Source organism: Anomaloglossus baeobatrachus, chromosome 7, assembly GCF_048569485.1.
Source record: "Anomaloglossus baeobatrachus isolate aAnoBae1 chromosome 7, aAnoBae1.hap1, whole genome shotgun sequence".
Lineage (NCBI taxonomy): Eukaryota > Metazoa > Chordata > Amphibia > Anura > Aromobatidae > Anomaloglossus > Anomaloglossus baeobatrachus.
This window is the reverse complement of record NC_134359.1, coordinates 225,300,202-225,326,069: the sequence shown is the minus strand read 5'-3', so window position 1 is coordinate 225,326,069 and position 25,868 is coordinate 225,300,202. Positions and strand designations below refer to the sequence as shown.

Genomic DNA, 25,868 nt, shown 5'->3' with positions numbered 1-25,868 from the left:
TCTAGGTATGTTTTTTAAAGCACTGAACCCCTAAGTTGGACATGTCAGCCAAGCCTAGTACATGTATGAGCTTGCCAAGCTTCAGAGCTGCCAATAGTTTACAGCCATTATCACACACGACCTTGCCTGGTTGTAGAGTAAGTGGCAAGAGTCACAGTTCTCTTTGGTCTGTTATACCTTTCAACAACTCTGCACCAGTGTGCCGTTTGTCACCTAAAGAAATTTGTGTCACCATAGCCTATTGCCGCTTCAACTTAAGGAAACCCCTGCTTCAGTCTATGTGAATACTCGGGGCTGCCTGACGCCCAGAAGCAGCACAGGAGGAACTTCTGCCCACCTTAGCTGGAGCAAAATCGGAGTCAGCTGTTTGAAGTTCCTTGTTGTGCCATTTGTCCTCTGAGTACTGGTCTCCGGAACGCCATATTGTTGGTAAAAGATTTCCCACTCCTTCTAACTGTAATTTTTTTCTGAAGCCCTACTTTGTGTGTTCCACATGTATTGAAGTGCCTCCTGGAGCCCTAGAACATAATGCATATGATTTACTAAGTCTAGGAGACCCACTCCTTACAAATAGGGAGAAAATGTTATCTGAGACCATCCTCTATATGTATTCCAGGGTGTATTGCAATCCCTCCATTTAATTTTTGATAGACCTTACACTTAGTGCATAGACTACATCATCCCACTCCTTACAAGTGAGAAAAAAATTGAGACATCTCATGCACACGATTACTTTTGTTTTGCTGATTAAAATGGAAAAACTGCTGCATTTTCAGCATTTTTGCAGCATTTTTCACAATTGAAAGCAATGAAAAACCGCGTCAAAAAGGCTATGAGTGAACATAGCCTAAGGGTGAAAGAGACTGTTTTTCTCTCAAGTTAAATTTGCCTTATATACAAGTCATTATGCGGGAAAGAATGTTTCTTAACATTTTTTGTTAAATCCATGTCATCTTCAGTTTGGAATGTTTTATTGTCAGTCCGTAAAAGTGTCGTAATACTCTGACTCCCAGGTCGCTGCTAGGAACAATATTGTTAGAGATGCATCTTCCCTATGCTGTTCCCATTCCATTTCAGCTGTGCTTGCATCCATTTCAGTGATTTTCAGGCCCCTGCAGACCTCTCAAGGTCTTGATACTAGAGGTTTTAATACTAGGGTATACAATCTAGGAGATAATACAGTGGGCACGCTGTAGTGAAAAAAATGTTCTGTTGACGCATTGCTATATTTTTGTAGGTGCAAAAAATGCAGTTGATAATATTTTTGGTGGGCCCCAAAAAATATATAAAAGTATAGCATACTGTTGCTTTAGGGGAATTGTAACCTCATTCACAGACTTTGAGCTCATTCACCGTATCATTTTCTGGTATAAATGAGTAATGTTTCCACTATGGAAAACAATACTGTGTTTTTAGTGCTACTGACAGTGTGATACAATGAATGTCTGTTGCAGGGTCATTACGATATAATAATAGGCTTGCAGCCAATGAAGGTGATAAAGAAACATATAGCCCGGGGACAGGTTACGAACTTCAAGGAAACAAAAGAAATTCCTAGCCAGCTGGAAAGAAATGATTTGCTTCTTAGCCTCAAGTGTTGTCAGATTTAGTAGATTTGAAAAGGTCAGAGAATGATTGAACCTCACCTTAAATGACATTGTTTGGGCTGTAGAAAAAAATTTCCCCTCAAATTTTACTTTGTCTACCTGTTTCTTCCAAAATCATATTCTTGGTCCTTTATTCTGATGCATATCTAACTTACTTAGTAGTGATGAGCGAGCATCTGGGTGCTCGATTACACTCGTTACTTGGCTGAGTATCGCGGGAGCTCTAGAGCCATGCTTGACTCATCTCCCTGCATGTTTCGTGTGGTCACGGGGCCCTTCTCCAGTATCACACAATCAACAAAGTGAGAGATGAGTGAAAAATCCAAAGAAAATTTATTCCAAGCAAAATCAGACAGTCCATAAAATAATCCACCACATAGAGGGTAAAATAGTCCAGAAACACGGATATAGTCCAGTAAGCGATAAATGTCCAGGTCTCTCTGGGGAGCCTCAACTTCTCCCACAGAGGATAAATATTCCTGCTTCTCTATTGAAGTTCTCAGACAGACTGAATAATCCCCCAGGTAAGCAGAGAGTTTAGGTGGATCCCTGGCCCCCCTCCCCCAGACCTAAGGACAAAAACCCAGCAGGGGGTGATTATCCTGTAAACAGGACAGTGTACACACAAGGAATACACAGAATGGACAGAGCACCATGCCTAAAATCCGAACCTACACAAAATTATACACAACACCCCATCACACGTGGCTCTTAGATAGCCAATCAACATGCTGGGATTGCCTGCAATAAACAGTAATGCCATAGGGATGTTGGCTACTGGCCTTACTGTGATTGGCAGGCTGCATCACGTCATCAGGTCTTATATAAGACCCGATTACATGATGCTCGGTACACTCTCCTCTGGAAGCAGTTCAGAGAGAATTGATCTAGGAGGGACAGCTTAGACCAGTTCGGAGAGAGTTCATCTAGGAGGGACAGCTTAGATTAGAGCAGGCATATAGGCAGGGTTTAATTGCTATTGCAGTAATTATATACCGCTGCTGCACAATTATAATAAAAGTCCTTTTCAGGACTACAAAGTGTCCTTTCTCTAATAAAACAGCTGTTACCTGCATGTAGTCTAGGGATAGCTTGTGGAGGAGGGATAGTTTTGGATTAGGCAGAGTTTATTGCCTTAGAATCCTATTATAGGTATACTGCTGCAACCTAAAAACAAAAATCCTTTTCAGGGCTACATATTTTATTTTCCCTTTTAAGGCTATGTGCGCACGTTGCATATTTGCATGCAGTTACGCTGCGATCTGCACCGCAGCATAACTGCATGCGTCCTGCATCCCCAGCATAATCTATGAAGATTATGCAGGAGACGTGCGCACGCGGCGTCTTAGAGTGCAGCGCTTCGGCTGCTGCCCGAAGCGTGCGTTCTAAGAAGTGACATGTCACTTCTTTCGTGCGCTTTGCCTGCAGCTCCTGCTCTGTCTATGTGAGGGGCTGCAGTCAGAGCGCATGAAATCGGCTTTTTTTTTTTTCCATTACGGACTCTTTCTGCAGCGATTTGAAGTGCACGTGTGCTGTTCAAATCGCTGCAAAAATGTCTGCAGGGACAGTACGCAACGTGCGCACATAGCCTAATACTGGCAAGTTTGCAGGCATATACTAGATGCCTAATTTACAATGGCCAAGGCTTGAGGTATAGGATGGGGAAGTGAACATGCCTCTGTGGGTGCTTGCAGAGGGCAAGGCCATGGGCCAGGTGAAACTGGTCCTAGTGTGGGAGCACAACAAACAGGCTCTGTCACGCCAAAGTGTACAGATGCTTAACATGCAGCGCAACAGAAGGCTAACAACAGGACACAACTTTAGAAGCCAGAACAGTGCAGACAGGTTGTGAGAAGAATGGCATATAAGGCTTCCAGCATCACCTTCTCTTCCACACGGGCCAGTTTAAATAGTGAAGAGTAAGGATGACATAGTACTCACCCTGATCCTCCTTTTTCCCAAGGAAGCACCGCAAGAGGCAGCAAGAGGCGGGGGAGGGGGACTAGAGGGAAAGGTGGACAACTGTTCCTAGAGCACCCACATGTGGAAAAATCCCATGCCAAGAGTTAACAAGGAAAGCAGCAGAAATCTAGTGATTCATGACAACCAATGTAGCAGACATAAAAAACAGCTTTTAATATAACAAAATTGAAAACATCCAAACAGACCGAGGCATTACAAAAATTGTAAGCAAATTGCCATAGTGATCCCCTCAAAATCAACTTGTTTCGGCAGTGCCATATGGCTATGCCTTAATCATGGTTAAGGTATAGCCATATAGCACTACCGAAATGTGTTATTTTTGTGGTTTTGTGCCTGTGGGGTGGTGTGCCCTGGAGTCATGGGGACTTACAGCATAGGTGTGTGATGCTCTGGACTAGCCAGGTAGTCACAGACATAACAGCATACACCCCCGCCCCCCCCCCCCTAGACAGTTACACCAGTCAGACAAAAACCCTTGTTGCCTCCCTCCAGGGTCTGATGTCCCCACCAGGTGGGGCGGAGCCAGGCAGTTGGCCCCACCCACCGAGGAGTTCACAGGCCTGGAGGCGGGAAAAGTGTCAGATTAGTTTTGGAGGTGAAAGTGAGAGGACACAAACTGCAAGTGTCTGGGTCGGAGCGCAGGCACTGACAGCAAGGTTGGCAGACGGTGGTGGCCATCTGCAGGAGTTAGCGGAAGTCTGCAGAGCGGTAGGACCGGGGTCGGGCGTTGGCCCGCCGGTACCGAACCTGGGAGCGGAGTGAAGCTAAGCACACAGGCAGGGCCATCGGACCCCGACCAGGCTTGGAGCCGCCGACAACAGTCAAATCCGAGTGTGACAGGAACCCCAGGGGTTTCCCAACAACCAAGACCCGACAGAAGGCAACAGTCCACACCGAGAAAATATACAGCCACCGCCATAGGCTAAAGATCCAAGGGCCAGCGCCTGCAGGCAAAACGGGCTCCTATGGCACCTATACTCCGGGGAGCGGACTACCGGTGGGCAACCACAGGAGTCAGAACATTCTAACAGGTGCAGGGAAAGACAGCCACCATCAGCCGTCCGGGGAGAGCACAACAACACTGCAACCGGCTGCGGGACCCGTCCATCCGGCCGTTTGGTTTACCAGAGACTCTGTCATTGATTGTCTGAGTGAGTACACCAGTGCCATCCGGCACCGCGCCGCGCTGCCCCTGCAACCCTGCATCCCAGCCATCCAGCCTCACCGTTACACCACTGGCCCCCGGGATCACCAACCCCTACCCACAGAGGGGACAACATCCTAGCTGCTCCCTACCATCTCTCCCGGGATCCCCGTCACCAGCAGCGGTGGTGCCATCATCACCACGTCCCGTGGTTGGCGTCACAAACTCTCTACCCAAACAAACCATCCCTTTTCACTCATGGGTGAGGAGCGCTGCTCGAGTCCCTGGGTCCGGCCCACCGCTCGAGCCACCGAGCAGCAGCAGCAGAAGCCTCGGACCCGAGCGTCGCGAGCACGTAGCCTCCGCCCGCGACAGGTGTTGTGAGACAGCAGGTCACCTGTCTGGCTGGTGCACTGTCGCTGCGGTGGTGGTTGGCGCGTGAGGCCGCACCTTTTATGCTTCAAAAACCAAGGGACCCACTCAGAGGTTTGCTGTGACGTGGCAACAGGCTTCATGCAGTCCGATCAGAATGTTAAACCAAGAACCTCATGTTCAGGTCTATATATTTTTGCCTAGTGGCCTTAGATCACAGTATGATTTTTTCAGGAGCGGTCCATGTCTTTCACTACACCTACAGTATGTCAAATTTTATTTAGCTATGCAGCCAATATTCTAAAATGGGGCTAGTTTAACATGCTATAACTAGTGAAAGGTGCTCTTTATGTCATGTTGGAAGTTGGTTGGAATTAGATCTGAGTTCTCCTCTGCACATCTGATTCTGCTGGAAGCTAGCTGAACTCTACACTGAGTCTCCTCTGCACATTTGAATTGAGTGCCGGCACAGAATAGCTGATCACTGCTGGAAACTGGCTGAGATATCAGTATAGAATAGTACATGCCTGCAGAATGGAGCGTGGGGCCAGAGAGACAGAATATTAAGACTGTCCATGGGTGGGATATTTGACAAGAGCTAAAGCAGCAGCTTATGGAGAACAGGAACTACAAAAGCTTGACCAATGCCATTTGACGGAACAATAGGAAAGTTCCAACTGCAGCAGAAGGTAAATAGAGTTGTTGGGTTGGGAAGATGAATTATTAGAGAATAAAGGGGGCTTTACACGCTACGACATCGCTAATGCAAACTCGTTGAGGTCACGGAATTGGTGACGCACATCCGGCCGCATTAGCGATGCCGTTGCGTGTGACACCTATGAGCGATTTTGCATCGTTGCAAAAACGTGCAAAATCGCTCATCGGTGACATGGGGGTCCATTCTCAAAAATCGTTACTGCAGCAGTAACAAAGTTGTTCCTCGTTCCTGCAGCAGCACACATCGCTCCGTGTGACACCGCAGGAACGAGGAAGCTCTCCTTACCTGCCTCCCGGCCGCTATGCGGAAGGAAGGAGGTGGGTGGGATGTTACGTCCCGCTCATCTCCGCCCCCCCGCTTCTATTGGGCGGCCGCTCAGTGATGTCGCTGTGACGCCGCACAGACTGCCCCCCTTAGAAAGGAGGCGGTTCTCCGGTCACAGCGACGTCGCCGGGCAGGTATGTGTGACGGGTCTGGGCGATGTTGTGCGGCACGGGCAGCGATTTGCCCGTGTTGCACAACAGATGGGGGCGGGTACCCACACTAGCGATATTGGGACCGATATCGTAGTGTGTAAAGCGGCCTTAAGATTTAAAAAAATGGCCTAGATTTCAATATGACATACTGGTACGCTTGCAAACAGAACAAAAAAGTCTATTTGCCCACATAACATCACATCTCCAAATCAGAATTGATAGCAAAAAAGCACTGGTATCAAGGTATAAATAGAATGGTTTTATTAAATATCAAAAAAGGTGCAGGGAGATGGAAAATGCATGTAATAAATATAATAAATAAACAGGACAAATGACAGTTGAGGGTAAAAGAGCTCCACATATCTACAGATAATACAGCATATAGAGCTCAGGTATGTTATTGCCAGTAAGTGAATATATCTTACAAAGTACCAAGGACGAATACCCAGATGGCAACCCCATATGGCTCCCAACAGGGATGTTACCAATAGTCAAATAGGGAATGTGACGACATGGACTCTCATGGGTTAAAGTTTCTTAACATTCAGCCAGACTATTGTTCTTATGTGTGCTAAGTCATGTTTGCTTAGCTATTGCTCTCCAGACTTTTCCAGTAATCATTGTATTGTAGTTGTGTATTGATAATGTAATTACCTTAGTAGCTATTGTCTAGTCGGTGACTTGCCGACTCCATATAGATATACTGAGTCTTTCTATGCACATCATTTAAATGAACATTATCCATGCAGCTTGAAATTCATCCAATGGGAGAAGCAATTTGTCCAACCAATCGATGAGGACACAGTGTATCCTAAGGGAAAGTTATGGCTATAAAAGGGACTTCTTTAAGCCACCAGGGTTGATGAAGGTTGAAGGATGCTGATTGATCCAGTCTAAGCTCTTTGGAGCTGACTAGAGGATCAGGATATCTTATGGCTTCAATCTAGGGACTCCGGTTCCGGTTGGAGACCATATCCACAGCCTAGGGATTTCGACTCCGGCTGCCAGGATTGTAACATCATACCAGGACTACCTAAGGAGGCCACTCAGGTTGGGACAGTTCAGTCACTTGTTACAGACTTTGCAGACCTCACACAGCTTCCTGAATCTGGCATTATTCCTTTCTCGGTGGGTGCCCGCCAAAAGCGGGGTGCTGCTGGACTGGAGTAAGCGGCCCTGGAAGCTCTGAGGCATGGACATTCTAAATCCCTGGTGAGCCAGCGGAAGGGTGAGACTCTGTTGCCTGTTACATTTGTGTGTTTTGCTGGTTATGTGTTATGTGCCGTTAATTGTTTGGGGATCCAATAAAGTCTAATAATTGTGGTTCCCTCACCCTGTGTTGTCTGAGTAGTATTGCGCCCACGGTTAAGGAGGCCGGCGTTCAGTTGGGATGAGCCCTGAGCCACGCTGTCTTTCTAAAGGCGGCGGGTTTTAGTGGACGAGAGCACCCACTGAGCCCCGTGTCTCCACAGGGACCAAACTGGTTGGGGGGGGGGGATTCAATGTCCTGGTACATCACATTATAAGGGCAATACAACCATATCCAGAGCTTACCACAGTGGTCCCCCGAGGAAGCAGTAACACGCGAAACACATGTAGGGACTTTCCTTCCCCACACCTACCCTGGCCTTGGTAACCACTTGGTAAGCTGTGGATATGGTAAGCCATATGAAAAGCCATATGATATGAAAGCCATAGGGTCATAGAAAATGAAATTAAATTATGTTGTTATCTGCATTCTGATGTCTTATTGCAGAGAAATCCACAAATTTTCTTAATATGTAAATGAGTTGTTAAAGAAGTGGTTCACCCTTTTCATTACTGGCCACATCAATATTATGTTGAGAAGCCTACAACACAAATACCTTGTGTTGCTAATAGTGCCTGTGAGCAGCACTATTGCGGTCCGCTCACCCCCTTCACGTGACCCTTGGGATCTCTGACCTCTGATGTCCGGTGATGTCACATCAACTGAGGCGGGCCACAGTGACTGGGCTGTGGACAGCGTTTCACCACTTGTCACAGTCCAGAGTAACAGCACGGCATCTCCCTGCTCTCTCATTCATCACAGAGAGCCGCAAGCAGGAGCGACGCTGGGCTGTGATGAGCAGTGAAACATCACCCACAGTCCAGTCACTCATGGAGACTGGAAGTTGACATGACATCACAGAACATCAGAGGTCATGGAGCCTGGGGGTCACACGAAGGGGGTGTGCGAACTGCAATAATGTTTCTCAAAATAATATTGATGTGGTTAGTAATGAAAAGGGGTTAACCACCTCTCTACGATCTATAGGCCAGACACTGATCTCCCAGAGAATCTGTCTCCACAGCTTATTTTAAAATAAATGGCTTGTAAGGCTGCTTTCACATCAGTGGTATTCTGCCGCACTGCTGGATCCGGCACAAATGCAGTACAGTTCAGTACAGTTCACATGCTGTCACATGCTCTGCGGTCACATGACCACATGACCACGCGATGCCTGTGAACTTTATTGCATTTGTGACGGCTCCGGATTTGTGGCAAAATACTGCTGATGTGAAATCAGCCTTACCAGTGTGAGCCATGTAATGACTGACAGTCTGCTCTCCTGATCTATGTGTCTCACACAAGCCCTCTTTCATTAAAAATAAATTCTGCAGACAGATTATCATGCAGATCTATGTTCAGCCCATAGATCTTAACAGATCACTTATATGTTAAGAAAAATGTGTATTTCTGTGGAAAAACACATCAGATTGTAGATATCAAGGTATCATTTTCTTTAACTTTCTATGACCTACATGCCCATATAGATGGCATAGAAGGGTTGATCCTACTGACAGATTTCCTCTAATGAAAACAGACATACTCATCCCCGTTAGAACCCTCACTTTTATTATTTCTATGGTACCTTCTGGTGGTATATAATACAATTTGAATATTAGAAACTCCCTTTTAAAAATTGCTTAACTTCTTGCTTTTAACTACTGCAGATGTATTTTGGATATAGAAACTCTTTACAGTAGACTTGACTGGTTTCTGTTCTTCATTCAGTGTAGGAGGAAGCACAACACACTATCTGTCATTAATCACATCATTAGATTGATTGCAGAAATAAGAGATGAGTGTTCCGATCATGTAGGAGGAAACGACATGTCCATTCATGTGAATGTGTCGAGCACTGCACTACAATGACATGCAAAGAATAACTGACATCTGAAGCCAGAGACCAAACGTCAGATTAGTAGGCTTCTCCTACAGTCCTTTGTCTATGTCGCTTGGTCAAGAAGACATATTATTTGCTTATTTAAATCATAAAAACAATATTACAATTAAACCTAGCAAAGCAAATGTGGTATTTATGGCTTCTTTTTGCACATTGTGAAAATATTAAAGCCGCATTCAGATTGTCTGACCTCAGGGTTCAGCAGCGATTCACTACACAACTCAATTAGTGCTAAAAAATTTCCTTTATCAGGCTATGTGCGCACTAGAAAATGGACTTTTCTTAAGAACAATCTGTACCCTCTGGCAGAATACCGCACCGGTGGCAAAAACCGCAGTAAAACTGCACCCACATTTTTGCCGCGGGTTGGTCCCTGTGGGTTTTTTTACCATTATCTATGGCAAAACCAGAAGGAACCTGCACAAAAGAAGTGACATGCACATTAATTGCGCAGTGGAAATTCCACGGGTACATCCGCAGGTATAAAAAAAACGCAATTTGCGCACAAGCATTTTTTTATACCCATAGGTTTTGCTGGAGAATGACTGCAGAAATGTTAGACACATTTTCTGCAGCAAATCCACGGCAAATCTGCAGCGTGCGCACATAGCCTTAAATAGCAAAATTTTATTTGACAAAACTGTTATGTTTAATTTTTATGCTTGTAATTGTAATAATTAGAGATAGACGAATAGTAACTATTCGTGTTTGGATAATGCTTACCGAATACCGAGTACTATTCCAGTATTCTTCATGTGAAGACATATCCTCAGGTTCCCCTATGACTTGCATTAGGTTCATTATTCGTGATGAATAGCAGGATAGCACTTTGAAATTTGTTACAAATAATCTGTACACGAATAGTTACTATTCACTCATCAAATAAGCTCAAATTCTTTTTAAAATATCAACACAAAGTATTATTGTTACAGGGTCCTTCTCCCAGAGTTTTGTCTAGCGGACTAAAGGCTACTTTACACACTGCGATATCGGTCCCGATATCGCTAGTGTGGGTACCCGCCCCCATCTGTTGCGCGACACGGGCAAATCGCTGCCCGTGCCGCACAACAGCCGTCACACATACTTACCTGTCCGGCGACGTCGCTGTGACGGGCGAACCGCCTCCTTTCTAAGGGGGTGGTCCGTGCGGCGTCACAGCGACGTCACTGAAGCGTCACTGAACCGCCGCCCAATAGCAGCGGAGGGGCGGAGATGAGCGGGACGTAACATCCCGCCCACCTCCTTCCTTCCTCATAGCGGCCGGGAGGCAGGTAAGGAGAGCTTCCTCGCTCCTGCGGCGTCACACGCAGCGATGTGTGCTGCCGCAGGAACGAGGAACAACTTCGTTACTGCTGCAGTAACGATAATTGAGAATGGACCCCCGTGTCGCCGATTAGCGATTTTGCACGGTTTTGCAACGATGCAAAATCGCTTATCGGTGTCACACGCAACGGCATCGCTAATGCGGCCGGATGTGCGTCACAAAATCCGTGACCCCAACGACTCCGCATTAGCGATGTCGCAGCGTGTAAAGCCCGCTTAAGATGATAACTATACCAACACTTAGGGTACACTCACGCGAGCGTATGAATCGGACGATTGCAATATGAGAAAATCTCTCATTGCACTCTGACCAATGTTAGTCAATGAGGCAAAGCAGTTGTTCAGCTTTTTTCTCATCCAGATTCGGGATGAGAGAAAAGTCGCAACATGCTGTGATTTGCTCTCGAAATCATGCGAGTCTCGCCAATATAAGTCAATGGAAGTGAGAAAAAATGGATGTCACACAGACGGCACACGGACCATCCTAGTGACGTCCATTTTTATGGATACATTACTATCATGTAGCACAGAATACTGTAAATGGTCCTGTACATGACTGTAAATGAGTAATAGCTGCTAAGAAAAAAACGGATTGCACACTGAGAGCACACAGATGACACAGATGACAAGTGAGAAAAAAATCGTCCTACTCTCCTGAGAATGAGACAGTTTTTTAATTTGTTTGTGTGAGTGCAGCCTTATAGTGAGAAAGACACAATATGAGCATCTTGCAATCTTAAAGAGAACCGACGTGCAGGATTTCATATATAAAGTAAAGTCAGGCGCTATATTTGCACTAAAGGCCCTGTCACATACAGAGATAAATCTGCGGCAGATCTGTGGTTGCAGTGAAATTGTGGACACTCAGTGCCAGGTTTGTGGCTGTGTACAAATGGAACAATATGTCCATGATTTCACAGCAACCACAGATCTGCCAAAGATTTATCTCTGTGTGTGACAGGGCCTTAAGGCTGCTTTCAAATTTCGGTCTTTTTCCATCAGTCACAATCCGTTTTGTGACTGATGTGACGGATGCGTTGGATATTGCGGTACAACTGATGGGACGGATCCATTAAAAAACGGGTCCGTTGTAGCAGTTTGTAACTGGCAAAAAGAATCCAGCTGTGGTCGCGGCTAATCAGAGTGACGTCACCGCTGACAACGCGACTCACTTCAGTTGCTCCGTGGAGCTCACAGCAAGCGGCGGTGCTCTATGGCCGCTCGCTGTCCGCTTCCGATGTAGCAGAGCTGGATGCATCGTGGGACCTCGTGTGGATTACGTCGGACCTGGAGGGGTATTTGGGGATTAATAAAGTGGTGAAAGAGGGTTTTTTTGTGTTTTATTTCAAATAAAGGATTTTTTGGTGTTTGTGTTTATTTACTTTCACTACAGTTTAGTGATGGGGTGTCTCAGACACCTGCCATCACTAAGCTAGGACTTAGTGGCAGCTATGGGCTGCTATTAACTCCTTATTACCCTGATTGCAACCGCATCAGGGCACTCGGGATGAGCCGGGTAGAGTCCCGGGACTGTCGCATCTAATGGATGAGGCATTTCCGGGCGGCTTCTGGCTGATATTTTTAGTCTGGGGGGCTCCCCATACTGTGGGGCTCGCCATAATGAGAATACCAGCCCTCAGCCGAGTGGCTTTACCTTGGCTGGTATTAAAATTGGGGGGGACCACATGCCGTTTGTTTGTTTTACTGCAAGATATAGACCTGCCCACCGGCGGCTGTGATTGGTTGCAGTGAGACAGCTGTCACTCAGCGTTGGGGCTCGTCTGACTGCAACCAATCATAGGCGCCGGTGTGCGGGGGAAGCAGTGAATAGGAGATGGAATAATGAGCGGCCGGCATTTTCAAAAGCAGGAGAAGCCGCCAGAGCAGTGTGACAGCTGTGCAGCACTGCACCGCGCCGGTGATCGGTGAGTATGAGAGAGGGTGTGAGAGGGAGAGACCAACCGACAGAGAGAGAGAGAGAGACCGACAGACAGACAGAGAGATATTTTTCTAACCAGAAAGGAATATAAACATCTGAGCATGCTCTGTTGCTAAAAGACGGAACCATCCCCGAAATCCATCATTTGACAGATTGGACGGATTCAGGCACCCATAGACTTCCATTATAACCAACAACGGATGCCGACGGAATCCTGTGCACTGCGTTTTTTCGACGCTACAAAAAACATTACATTCTGCGTTGCTTCCGCCCGCCAGTTAGTCATTCAATGACTGATCAGTCGCATAGCGGATGCAACGCAGGGCCATCAGTCGCAATCCGTCGTTAATACAAGTCTAAGGGAAAAAACTGAATCCTGCAAATTATTTTGCAGGATTCAGTTGTTTCTCTAAGCGATGGATAGTGACTGATCGGATAGTGACTGATGGAAAAAGACGTTAGTGTGAAAGCAGCCTAAAATGCTGAATGTAAGCATATCTTTTGTTCAGAGATTGGATGTTTTATTTCATAAATATGTGCAAGTAAAGTTGCAGCAAAGCACTGCTTTTTGGATACAAGTAGAGACTGCACCCAGAAGAACACGAGCTACATGCTTCAGAGGAGACTGTGAGCCAATTTTGGGGGTGGTCTCCACTTCTGTTGTGACCACGCACGTTCCTGCGATGACGAGAACAGAAGATGCGAGGGTACATGCACCACCCTCGCATAACACATACAACGGTCTAATGCAGGAAGACATTCTTCACAATGATGGCACCGGAGATAGCTCTATGCACAGAATCTGACTCTTAGGGGTACTTTGCATGCTGCGACATCACTAGCCGATGATAGCGATGCCGAGCGCGATAGTACCCGCCCCCGTCTCACATGCGATATCTTGTGATGTTCGCTACGGCAGCTATTATCGCTACGGCAGCTTCACACGCACTTACCTGTCCTGCGACGTCGCTCTGGCCGGTGACCCGCCTCCTTTCTAAGGGGCGGGCCGTGCAGCGTCACAGCGGCGTCACACGGCAGGCGGCCAATAGAAGCGGAGGGGCGGAGATGAGCGGGACGTAAACATCCCGCCCACCTCCTTCCTTCCGCATAGCCGGTAGAGGCAGGTAAGGAGAAGTTCCTTGCTCCTGCAGCTTCATACACAGCGATGTGTGCTGCCGCAGGAACGAGGAACAACATCGTACCTGTCGGTGCAGCGAAATTATGAAAATGACCGACACTACACAGATCACCGATTTACGATGCTTTTGCGATCGTTTATCGGTGCATCTAGGCTTTACACGTTGCGACGTCGTTACCGGCGCCGGATGTGCGTCACTTTCGATTTGACCCCGGTGATATCGCAGTAGCTATGTGCAACGTGCAAAGTACCCCTTAGTGAAGAGTTTTCTGCAATACTTACAAATGATACTGCGCAGGTGCAAGAATTAATGTCTATGACAATGACATGGGGAGGAAGGTCACGCAGGCAGAGAGGGGCGGGAATAGAAAGCAAAACTCGACCCATATATTACCACCTCTGTTGCACCTGTCAATCAAATAGCAATGCATTGCTGGAACTTTACTTGCTCATATTTCTGAAAAAAAACCTCCAATCTCATCAATCTACATTCAGCATCCTAGCGCCAGTATAGCACTGGCTTTACTTTATATATGAAAAGCCTGATGGTTGGTTCTCTTTAAAATGTGGTATTTTAGGAATTCCAGTAGTACTGTATCTTTAGGAAGAGAAACAAAAAAACCTGTTGTTGTGAGTCAACCGCTTTATGTTCTAAATTACACCCGATTGTATCAGTGAATCCTTGTAGGCGTTTGAATAATCCCAGACAAATTACACAGGTGTGGCAGAGGTTACTGAAACAAACAAACGTTTTCTTCTAATCTCAGACAACTCCTTTGAACAGTAAGATTAATTTTAGAAAACGTTTGACAACACCGTGCAATTTCAGAAGTTCGGATCACTGAGGGGTTTGGCGATGAGACTTCCGATGAACAGCAGATGCACTTAAACATGAAGAATGGAACTAAGTTCTCATTGATTAGATCCAGCGGGATAGTTATGGGGCAAGACACGGTGAATAATATTGGACATGATGATTCCCATCTTATTTACCACCGTTCTTGAATGTTTACGTAATGCCTTAAGAACTTTAAAACTCCAAACATGGAAATGTAAGCATGGCACCACAAGTTATTGGGATGAATCAGAAACCTTTACATCTGCTGGAGATATTTTATGGTAGTCTACTAAGAAGATGTGAAAATTCCACAGAGTGTTTACACAGCTGAGAAAGCCTTCTAGTTTGGCACCTTCCTCTACCAATTGTGCCAGGTGGATGTACCGGGAAGTCTTCGGTCTCCATCAGCCATGGCGAATTCACTACATTCCTAAATTCTTCTAAAAAGCCATCAGTGACATATAAAGTTACCACAACTATAAATGATCAATTCCACAAGCTCATTTCGCCCAGGCTGGCACTCATGCACATCAGGAATCACCATACAAAGCTCAGAAACCCAGAAATGAGGAATGAACTTATCAATCTTTTAAACTCAACTTCTTTTATTAAATTCAGATTTGCTGAACGTTTCATGGACATGATTTATATTACGGAAGGTGAAGCATGAGACAAATAAGTCAAAGGATCGTACTTTGTACTTTGGTGTTACTTTGGTACCGCCGGGTACTGTAACACCATGTTTACACAAAGGTTAAAAACTGGTCATGTTTCGAATGGATATACATTCACTTAAACATAAAACGTAAAGACTTAGAACAAAAGACACTGCAAACTGTCAAAATCAATTAATACATGGGTGTAAAGGGATTGGATGAAAAAAGGTCTTTATTATTTCCAGAAGCAGTGCCCTACTCGTCTGTAGGTTGTGTCTAGAATTGCAGCTCAACTCCATTTAACTCCTTTAAAGGCTATCAACACTTTTATCATGGAATAAATGGTTCTTAGAAATTATTAGTAATTATAGAAAGATAAACTTTATTTAAAGGGAACTTGTCAGGTGTAATATGCACCCAGAACAATGAGCAGTTCTGTGTGTATATTGCTAATCCCTGTATAACCGTCCCTGTATATACTAGCATAGATAAAGAGATCTTTAGAAAAGGTATTTCTAAAGATCTTTTACTGTATGCTAATGAGTGAGGGTCTAGTCCCCTGGGCGTTAGTTCCCTGGCCAGTCGGCTCCATTAGAATGTTAGTATATCCTTGTGGGTGTGCTAACATGCTAATGAATGCACAGCATCAGAGGATGATCTCACTCACCTCTCCGCTGCCATCGATGGGGGATTTAGGCTCAGTGCGCATAACCTCGGTGTTTGGGTCATGCACATTATGAAGCCAGGTATACGTGTCCTGGCTTCAAACTGAAGTAGTCCGCATGACCCAAACTTTGAGGTCATGCGCACTGAGCCGAAATCCTGCGTCGGTCACGATGCCGGCGGAGAGGTGAGTGAGATCATCCCATCCTCTGATGCTGTGCATTCATTAGCATGTTAGCACACCCACAGGGGCGTACTAACATGCTAATGGGGGCGACTAGCATGGGAAGCAACGCCCAGGGGACTAGTTCCCGAGCTCATTAGCATACAGTAAAAGATCTTTAGAAATACTTTTTCTAAAGATCTCTTTATCTATGCTAGTGTATACAGGGCCCCTCACGCCCTCACCCTGTGTGACAGCGTGTCTGCAACCAATCAAGAGGCTTACAGCTTACTAATGATGCCTATACTATTAGATGAGGTGGGCTACCCAGCACTATATAAGTGCATCCTACAGGACAGTACGGCTAATCTGACCTTGTGTTGTGTAATGGTCAATTTTTTTTCTGTGAAACATTCATAACCCCCTTAATTTAAGACCATAGATAGGTGATTTTTTTTTTGTAACTCAGTCCTGATTCTTCAGTAAGATAATAAAGGGAAACTAGGAATACCCCATGGAGTTGTTAGGAGGTACTATACATATAGTCTATCCTAAAACATTTGGATGTCCAATGGGGCAAATTTGAAACATTTTAATAATTGGATGCTTTTTTTAAAACTTAGGTGGGGAGCCTTAACGTCTTCTAACAATTCTTCATAAGCCCAAAGTATGTATTACTGTGCAGTCTACCAATACTAAATCTGTACTTGGTTGTCACATATGCCATTTTATTACATATCAGTAAGTCATTGTTTAATGAAACGAGATAAATTCCAATGGATTGGCCAGAGGTTTAAAATTAATTTCTTTATTAGTCCACATAGGATTTACATAATTAAAAATGTATGTCTTACAATGACTTCTTCAAGAATTTATGTTACACCACTTTTTTTTCTTTATTTTTATAACCATGTTTAGTGAAAAAGAGAAAAGATCTCTTTTGACATGAGAATGTAGAATTGGGAAATAATTATCTGGACTGATGGATGACTGTATCCAATGAAACAATGAAAAAAATTGGAAAATTAACTTACCTGATTTTGTCAAGAACATGCCCCCCTTTCGCAGACATGACCAAATGCCTATTTCTGGAATACCGCATAAGAAAAGCGATGAAGAAGATCTAAGGTTGAGTTGGAAGATGGATGAAACAAAGTGGAATGGAAATACGGGACTTGATTATGGGATGTAGCAATATGGAGTGAAAGAGAGTTGCATTATGAAATCTCACATGATGGAGGTACAAGGTTCCATTATGGATGTTTGCATAGACGAAATCTGGGAATGGGATTCTTTTTAAAAGAAGGCAATGCTATATGACTAGGGGTAAAGGGCTGAATGCTCATGTTGGAGGATGTTGTGAAAGCTGATGGGATGTTACACAATGAAGAAGTTGGCTCAGTTCCTAAATCAGGATCCAAGTAATTAGTGTAATGGTTTGCAATGAAATTCCGAGTAGATTTGATAGTTGTTTTTTTTTCCTCACACCAAACAAAAAATACGTAAGAACAAAAAAAATAATAATTACAATTTATTTTCCATCTGCCTATTATAAATTTATCCTAACCTAAAAAGCTTTCCACATCCTGACATATGAAAACGACATCACCATTATCTGCAGTAATCTGGGCGAAAACAGGAATATATCTGACGATCCGATGCTATAATATTCCTGTATGTGGAGAAAGATGTGGTTATATGTTCCTCTACAATACTTCTGAAACAGATGACCATCATTTTGTGTAAAATCACAGAACAAAACTATAAACGCAACACATTTGATTTGCTCCTATTTTTTCATGAGATGATCTCGAAGATCTAAGACTATTTCTATGACAACAAAAGGCCTTTTTCTCTCAAATAATGTTCATAAATTTGGCTAAATCTGTGTTATTGAGCACTTCTCCTTTGCGGAGATAATCCATCCACCTCACAGGTGTGGCGTATCAAGATGCTAATTAGATAGCATGATTATTGCACAGGTGAGCCTTAGATTGGCCACAAAAAAGGCCCCTCTAAAGTGTGCAATTTGACAGTATTGAGTGGTCCGGGGGAGTCAGAAAGCCAGTTAGTATATGGTGTGACCACCACCTTTTGCCTAGCGCAGTGCAACACGTCTCCTAAGGCACACCTGTACAATAATTATGCTGTCTAATCAGCATCTTGAAATGCCACACCTGTGAGGTGGATGAATTATCTACACAAAGGAGAAGTGCTCACTAATACAGATTTAGACAAATTTAAGAAGGCTCTTTGTGGACATAGAAAAAAAGTCCTGGATCTTTTGGATTCAGCTCATGAACAATGAGAGAAAAAGTGTTGTATTTATATTTTTGTTCAAAAAAAAAAAAAAATATATATATATATATATATATATATATATATATATATATATATATATATATATATCAGCATATAATATGTATGTATATGATACAGTATATGCTTTCTGAAGAAAAGAGATTAACTAATTTGAACCTACTGAACAAAGAAATGTCACATTTTGGGATACAGTGTCTAGTATCTTCCCCACATTAATAGACTGCATACTATTTGTTGGTTGATACAGCAAGGTTTAAATATACTTTAGGGCCCATAGGGTCTGCAATGGAGTTGACAACATTATGAAAAAGTATGCCTTAAAATGTGGTTGCTGAATCTAGAATGAAGCACCCAACACAAATCATTTACCAAGAAAGTCCAAATGCATTTTCGCAAATAGATTTTTGACCAATTACACATTAAAGAAAATGAAAAACAAATGGGGGGGTTGGAATTGGGTTTATTACTGGATTAGTTTATGGGACTTTAGGGAGAGCGGCTTAGCCTTCGTGGGTCCCAATCCCCTTTTGATATAGGTTGTCCAAAACTGTGAACATCTCTTTTTTACAGGATTTCATTTTTAGCAAAAAGGGGTTGAGGAATTTCCCAAAGACCATTAACCAACCTCCCATTTGCTTCATTTTTCTTTGTTACTGGATTAGTGTACGGGACCCTTTGGAAAGCACAGCCAAGCCTTGGTTGGTCCAATCCCTTTTTGATATAGGTTGTCTAAAACTGAGAAGGTCTCTTTATAGTATTCCATTTTTAGCAAAAAGGGGTTGAGGGATTTCCCAAAGGCCATTAACAAAAAGGGGGTTTATGTTGGTTCAAGTTTGATTTTGGTTAAAAGGCCTCCTCTTTTCGATTTAGGCCACCATAGGTACCAAAAAAGGATCCCTCCTGAATTTTTCCCAAAGGGTACCATTAAACTAACAGATTGGAAGTGTAACTGGGCCATATTTCTGCCACACGTGAAGGAAATGAGATGGTGATATCAAAAGTATAAAATAATCTAAGACATACAAAATATATATATAGAAGCTTGAACTGTAGGAGCTTGGGTATACGGGGATTATTAAAATGAGCTGCAAAAATAGACACAAATCAGAGCCATCCTGTGAATCAGTAAAGGCGTACGACGAGTGTGATATCCATTACCTTAGAAATCTATCAGTGAAAACTATAAGAACTAAAAAGCACAATGGACGTCAGCGCGTTACAATATGACATTCTGCGCAACCTTCCGCTCATCATTATCCTTATGCCTTTACATGGATAATACTGATACTGTCTTAAAATATTGACAATTAGAAGCCCTCTGTCTTCATCTATATACAGTGTACCTGACTTGGTATATGTACAGCGTATTTGACTAAAAGTCTGACTATAAGCCAGAAATATCCGAAAATAAAATCAGTGCCCTTAATTATAATCAGGTTTACATCTATATTACACTAGAATCCACAGAAATGAGAATGAATGCATAGACCCCCATACACTACCGACAACTAGGGGACGTGAGGCTGAATACACTTTAATTAGCCTTGCCTCCGTTGTGTCTAATATGTATTCTGGAATCCATCGTTTATTTGAGCTGCAAAAAAATATTGCAATGTTATTACATGAAGGATGCAAAGGGCAAAAAGTTATTGCAATGGGTAAATCGTGTCAAAAAGTGGGATTTTTTTTTTGGAAGTATTACTATTTGAAGCATTAGTTCCCAACTGCTATGATACTACAATTCCCAATATGCCATAAAAACCGGCTGAAGAGCCAAAGCTTGGCGACGCCTGGATTTGAGAATTTTAGTATTTATTTCCCATACAAGCATGACTTCATGTGCAATAGATCCCCACTGAAGTCAATCGGTACGTCACACTTTTGTGACACTCCCGATTGACTTGTCTCATAATATTTCCACTTAGAGGTGGCACAATTAGTTCTCATTGCAATAGTTACCTGCCATTGTTTCAATAGAAGCTGGTACCATAGAAGAAGGCCAGTAATAAAAAAAACAAACCAGTTGGGGGAGATAAATAATACCGGCAGTGTAAATAAATGATCTAAGGAGCCAAATGGCGCAATGTTTCAAGAAAAAAAAAAAAAAAAAAAGAAAAAAAGTTCACATTTGCCTTAAAGAGAGGCATTCATTAATAAATTACAAGCTGGGCCAAAAAGTAGCAAGTCTGTGAAGGTATTAATGGCCATTAAAGTGGTTTTAGCAATTAAAAGGGATCTGGTTGTGTTTAAAAAGTCCAGAGGACAGCATGTTATAGCGCTCGAGGAGCTGGGAATTTCATATTCCAAAGTAAAACTATTATTTACTTATATCACTGCTCATTCTGGACTTAGAAGGCTTTGGGACCGCCCACTGGACTCCTGTGTATAATCATGTTAACAGCTATCGCAGTGTGCACAGTAGGAGCGCCCACTGGACTACTAAGCTCAGAAGGAGTAGAGATATACATGAATAAATGATGTGTTCTACTTAAAGGGTAGCTCCACTACTTTTATATCCTGAGGATAGGTCATCAGTATCAGATCGGTTGCGGTAGGACACATGGCATCCCCACAGATCACTTGCTCTCAGTGCCGGCAGAAGGCGAATGCTAGCAGATGCAGAGTTGAACTGTACAGTTCCGGGAACTATGTAGGTGCCACTGCTAGGTACTGCACATCGACCCCTAAAGGAAGGAGTGGAAAACCGATGAACGATAGGGGTAGGGAGGCTGTCTCGGACCCCAAAAAATCTGATATTGATGACCTATCCTCAGGATATAAAAGTAGTGGAGCAACCCTTTGTTTCCAACAAATGCTCCATTTTCTACATAGTCAATGAGATGGGTTCATCTTTAGTACTGTATGCCCTTGAGGGAATATCGTAGCGTAGAACAGCATGAGAGCGATGTGTGCAGCATATTCAGTAACAGGTCAGTAGCTCTTTTCCATGGATGTGCATATTGAATGTTCAGAAACAGCTCGGAGGTGACAATATTTGCATGGTACCAGGGGTTATCCATTGGTAGTTCTCAGCCTCGGAGAACACACATGATGCAGTCCCAGTTTCCAATTAACATTGCTGACAATATGGCTTTACACTTTACATCGTAAAAATAGATGTGAAATGGTTTCCATTCTTAATGCCCATTTTGTTCCTCTGCTACGCTGAGATCAGCCTTTTCAGTCTCACTTAGCGCTGTATTTTCATCTCCAGGGTCCGCGGGAATTTCCACAATAAAACTGAATGTATGAATGCTCTGCGGATCAACAGGCGGGACCAACGTAAGAGATTCCACGCTGAGTGCATCGGTATTGTCATCAGATATTAGGGAGATGGTCGGCTGGGGTGCTGGAGTCAGGCTCGGAGACAAGTTGGTAATTTCACCGTCTGCCTTTAGCAAGGAACTTTTCCGAGTTCTAGAGCCAGAGTGCGGAGTCTCATCGATGGACTCCATCTGACTGTAAAGGGTCATTGGAGGTTGGTCAGGAGTGGAAGAATCATCTGGTGAAAGAAAATAGGTATCATTAGTACACAGATAGGATAGGAGTTCATGTAAGGCTTAGTAAAGGAAATGTATAAAAAAATAAATCTTCACAAATACTACACAGAGAGGAACATAAAAACATTCAGAATGGTCTACAACACAAACAGGACAAAACCAAGGAAAGGGCACACGAGCACCATGGACTCCATCCATAACAGAGACAGGATTCCCATGCTAAGTCCATTTTTCAATAGGTTAGCTCTGGATCCTATTGATTTTAATGAGGTTTATTAGGGTTTAGGTATTTTCCCAACACAAGAACAGCACCAATTTAAAAAATACAAGAAAACCAAACACAAACCCGGACAATCCTCATCGACAAGGAATGTGAACAGAGTCTAACACTGTGCACCTTCACTAACAACCACAAAATGTAACTTCACGTATGAGCGACTGCCGCTGTCACCCGTCACCAGGCATTACTGAAATATTCAGCTCTATTGCCTCCTTTTTGGGGGTGGTGGAGTCACCCTATAATTATATAACGTGTGTGGTCACTGTTAAACACATGTGGGAAGAGAAAAAGAAAGCTTAATAGGAATCTGTCAGCAGGTTATTGGCATTTTATCTGGGAGAAGCATAAGGTAAAAGTGGAGAGCCTGATTCCAGCGATGTGTCACTTACCAAGCTGTGTGCTGTAGTTTCCATACAATCATGGTTTTATTAGCAGGAAATTATCACTACAGGACTAAGTGTCGTGTGCAGGTCAGTCAGGCTAACTTGTGTAACCACATCCCCGCCACTGATTGGAAGCTTGCTGACAATTCACTGTACACATGAAAGCTGCAATCAGGGATGTGAGCGGGGCTATATACAACCCAGGAGTCTTAGCTGTGTGATGGCAGAGAAAATAGGGATCCTATCCAAACTGCACCAAGCAGTCCAGTAAGTAATACATCACTGTAATCAGGGTCGTTGTCCCTACGTTATGTTATATCAGATTACGTAGCAAAAACCTGCTGACAGATTCCCTTTAGCGCTGCATTTTTACAATGAAAACAATCAGCTCCATTTCTCTTATCCAAAGTACTTCAACTGCGCCCTCCTTAGGCCTCATTAAGACATTAGTAATTTTCTTGTAAGCAAAGAACGGTCTGAGTTTCATCAGTTTTTTTGTCATCAGTTTGGTCAGTGTTAGCTTTTACCTTCAGAGTTTGGTCAGAGTTTCATTAGTTTTTCTCAGATGAAGAAAAAGAAAATGATTACGGTTTCTAAACCTTCTCCTATCAAAAAGTCCATGAAAAACGGAAAGTACATGGAAGGCATTCTAGTGCCGCCTGACATTTTCAATGACCCATAGACTTGCATTCACAATCCTACAAGTGTCCTTGATTTTGCGTGGACCACTCAGTCTGTAAAAATACAAGCATCTGTGAACAATTCCATAGATACCCATGATGGGTGAAAAATATGGATAGAACGTGTATGTGAAAGTGTCTGGCTTGTATGCATGTGGTAGCCTTTCAATGCTTATTTTTTCTCTAATCACTAAATGGGCAAATAGCACCATATTACACAAAGTGATGGCATAGCGCTATGATCAACAGATGTCCAACCTCTGGGACCTGGAAATAAAGAGCCTGCGGGGCTGGCATAATTAACCTGGCTCCGAATTATATAGGGAACTGCATTGGATCCTGTTTACTTGGAGCCCAGGCCCAGCGGGTGACTGGGAATTTCCCACTACACAGGAAAGACTGAACTGGCTGCAGCCCGTTCATTCTCTGCATTGTTGCCACTTACTCATGTTATTCTTTTAAATTACCATACTAGCTATTGTACTTAATCTGGAAGATATATATATATATATATATATATATATATACACACACACACACACACACACACACACACACACACATGCATGCATATATATATATATATTTATTTTTTTTTTAATTTACATTTTTGTACATTTTGAGCGGTTTAGATAGCATTTATGTATGCACATTGAATAGGCACAATATTTAAATATTTTGAGCCAAAGACTGAATCAGATCTTATGGTGTGGGGTGGGGAAACCTTTTCCCAATCTATTCTTCACACGACTGGATCTGTGACACTAATAATACCAGCTCTGGCATGGCATTATGATGCACTTACTATGATTATGGACGTAAAGAGTTTCCCACCATTTTATTTTATTTTACACATGTCCCAAGTGTGATATAAAAATACTAATTAACACATACTCATCTATTAAACTGGCCACTGGCCGTCTACCCTGCCAGTCTATTTCCAGCACTGTGAGAACAAGACCACTGTAGCCAATCAGTCTGTACACAAGAGTGTCAGAAAATATGTGGCGCCAAATACAGGACCATTCTTGAAGAAAACCTGTTGGAGTCTGCAAAAGACCTGAGACTGGGACGGAGATTTGTCTTCCAACAAAACAATGATCCCAAACATAAAGCAAAATCTGCAATGGAATGGTTCACAAATAAACGTATCCAGGTGTTAGAATAGCCAAGTCAAAGTCCAGACCTGAATCCAATCGAGAATCTGTGGAAAGAGCTGTAAACTGCTGTTCACAAACGCTCTCCATCCAACCTCACTCAGGTGCAGCTGTTTGCAAAGGAAGAATGGGCAAGAATTTCAGTCTCTCGATGTGCAAAACTGATAGAGACATACCCCAAGCGACTTGCACCTGTAATCGCAGCAAAAGGTGGCGCTACAAAGTATTAACTTAAAGGGGACTAATAATATTGCACGTCCCACGTTCCTGTTATTTATTTATTTTTTTTAAGTTTAAAATAAGCAATAAATTTCGTTCACCTATACAATTGTGTCCCACTTGTAGTTGATTCTTCACCATAACATTCAAATTTTTATATTTATGTTTGAAGTCTGAAATGTGGGCAAAGGTTGAAAAATTCAAGGGAGCTGAATACTTTCGCAAGGCACTGTATGTCTACTAGGAAGATTAATTATGAAAATAGGATCATTTATTTAGCAGAATGTCCCAGTATTTTAGCATTATATCTTTTATTTTATTGTGTGCACTATTCTATAGATTCGTAATAGGGGGTCTCAGATACCTACCATTACTAATCTAGGGCTTAGAGGCAGCTGTGCTCTGTCAATAACCTGTTATTACCCCGATTGCCACGCACCAGAGCAATCAGAATGAGCCGAGTGAAGTGCCAGGATTGTCAAATTTAGTGGATGTGACAATTCTGGGTGGCTGCAGGCTGCTATTTTTAGGCTGAGGGGCCCAATAACCATGGGCCTCCCTAGCCTGAGAATTTCAGCCCCCCAGCTGTTAGCTTTACCATGGTTGGGTATCAAAACTGGGGGTACTGTGTCGCGGGCGGGGAGGAGGGTGTCAGCACACTACGCTCACCCCTTCTGCTCGGATCCGGCAGCTGCTCAGTGGTGGCTCGAGCTGTGGGCCGGATCCCGGGGTTCCTCGAGCGACACTCCTCGCCCGTGAGTGAAAGGGGGTTTGTTGTTGGGTGTGGGGGATTGTTATAGTTCGTGACGCCACCCACGGTTGTGGTGATTGCACCACCGCTGCTCTGAGTGGGGATCCCGGGGATGGTGATGCGGAGCAGCCAGGTGTTGTGTTGCCCCTCCGTGGGTAGGGGTTGGTGATCCCGGTGCTGGTTTGTGAGGTGCAGGGCTTGGTGGGCGCAGGGACGCGGGGGCAGCGCTGTGCCTTGCGGCACTGTGGTACTCACTCAGCCTGAGACTTGGACACAGTTTGTACGGTAAACCAAACGGCTGGTAGGACGGTCCCACAGACGGCTGCTTTGCTTTCCCGGTAGGTGAC

The 25,868-nt window shown here is 43.7% G+C and overlaps 1 protein-coding gene across 4 annotated transcripts in view; it reads right to left on the bottom strand.

Annotated features, from left to right (window-relative positions):
- Window positions 1-18,584: 18,584 nt before the first annotated feature.
- CLEC16A (C-type lectin domain containing 16A) overlaps window positions 18,585-25,868 on the bottom strand; it is a 429,136-nt gene continuing 421,852 nt past the window's right edge. For 2 of the 4 annotated variants that reach the window (XM_075317919.1, XM_075317920.1), the window contains exon 23: window positions 18,586-22,053. In XM_075317919.1, the coding sequence (XP_075174034.1) occupies window positions 21,689-22,053 (365 nt within the window). In that variant the 3' untranslated portion in view covers window positions 18,586-21,688. Of the gene's footprint in view, window positions 22,054-25,868 lie in introns of all 4 variants that reach the window. The other 2 variants (XM_075317924.1, XM_075317921.1) reach the window with 2 other exon arrangements.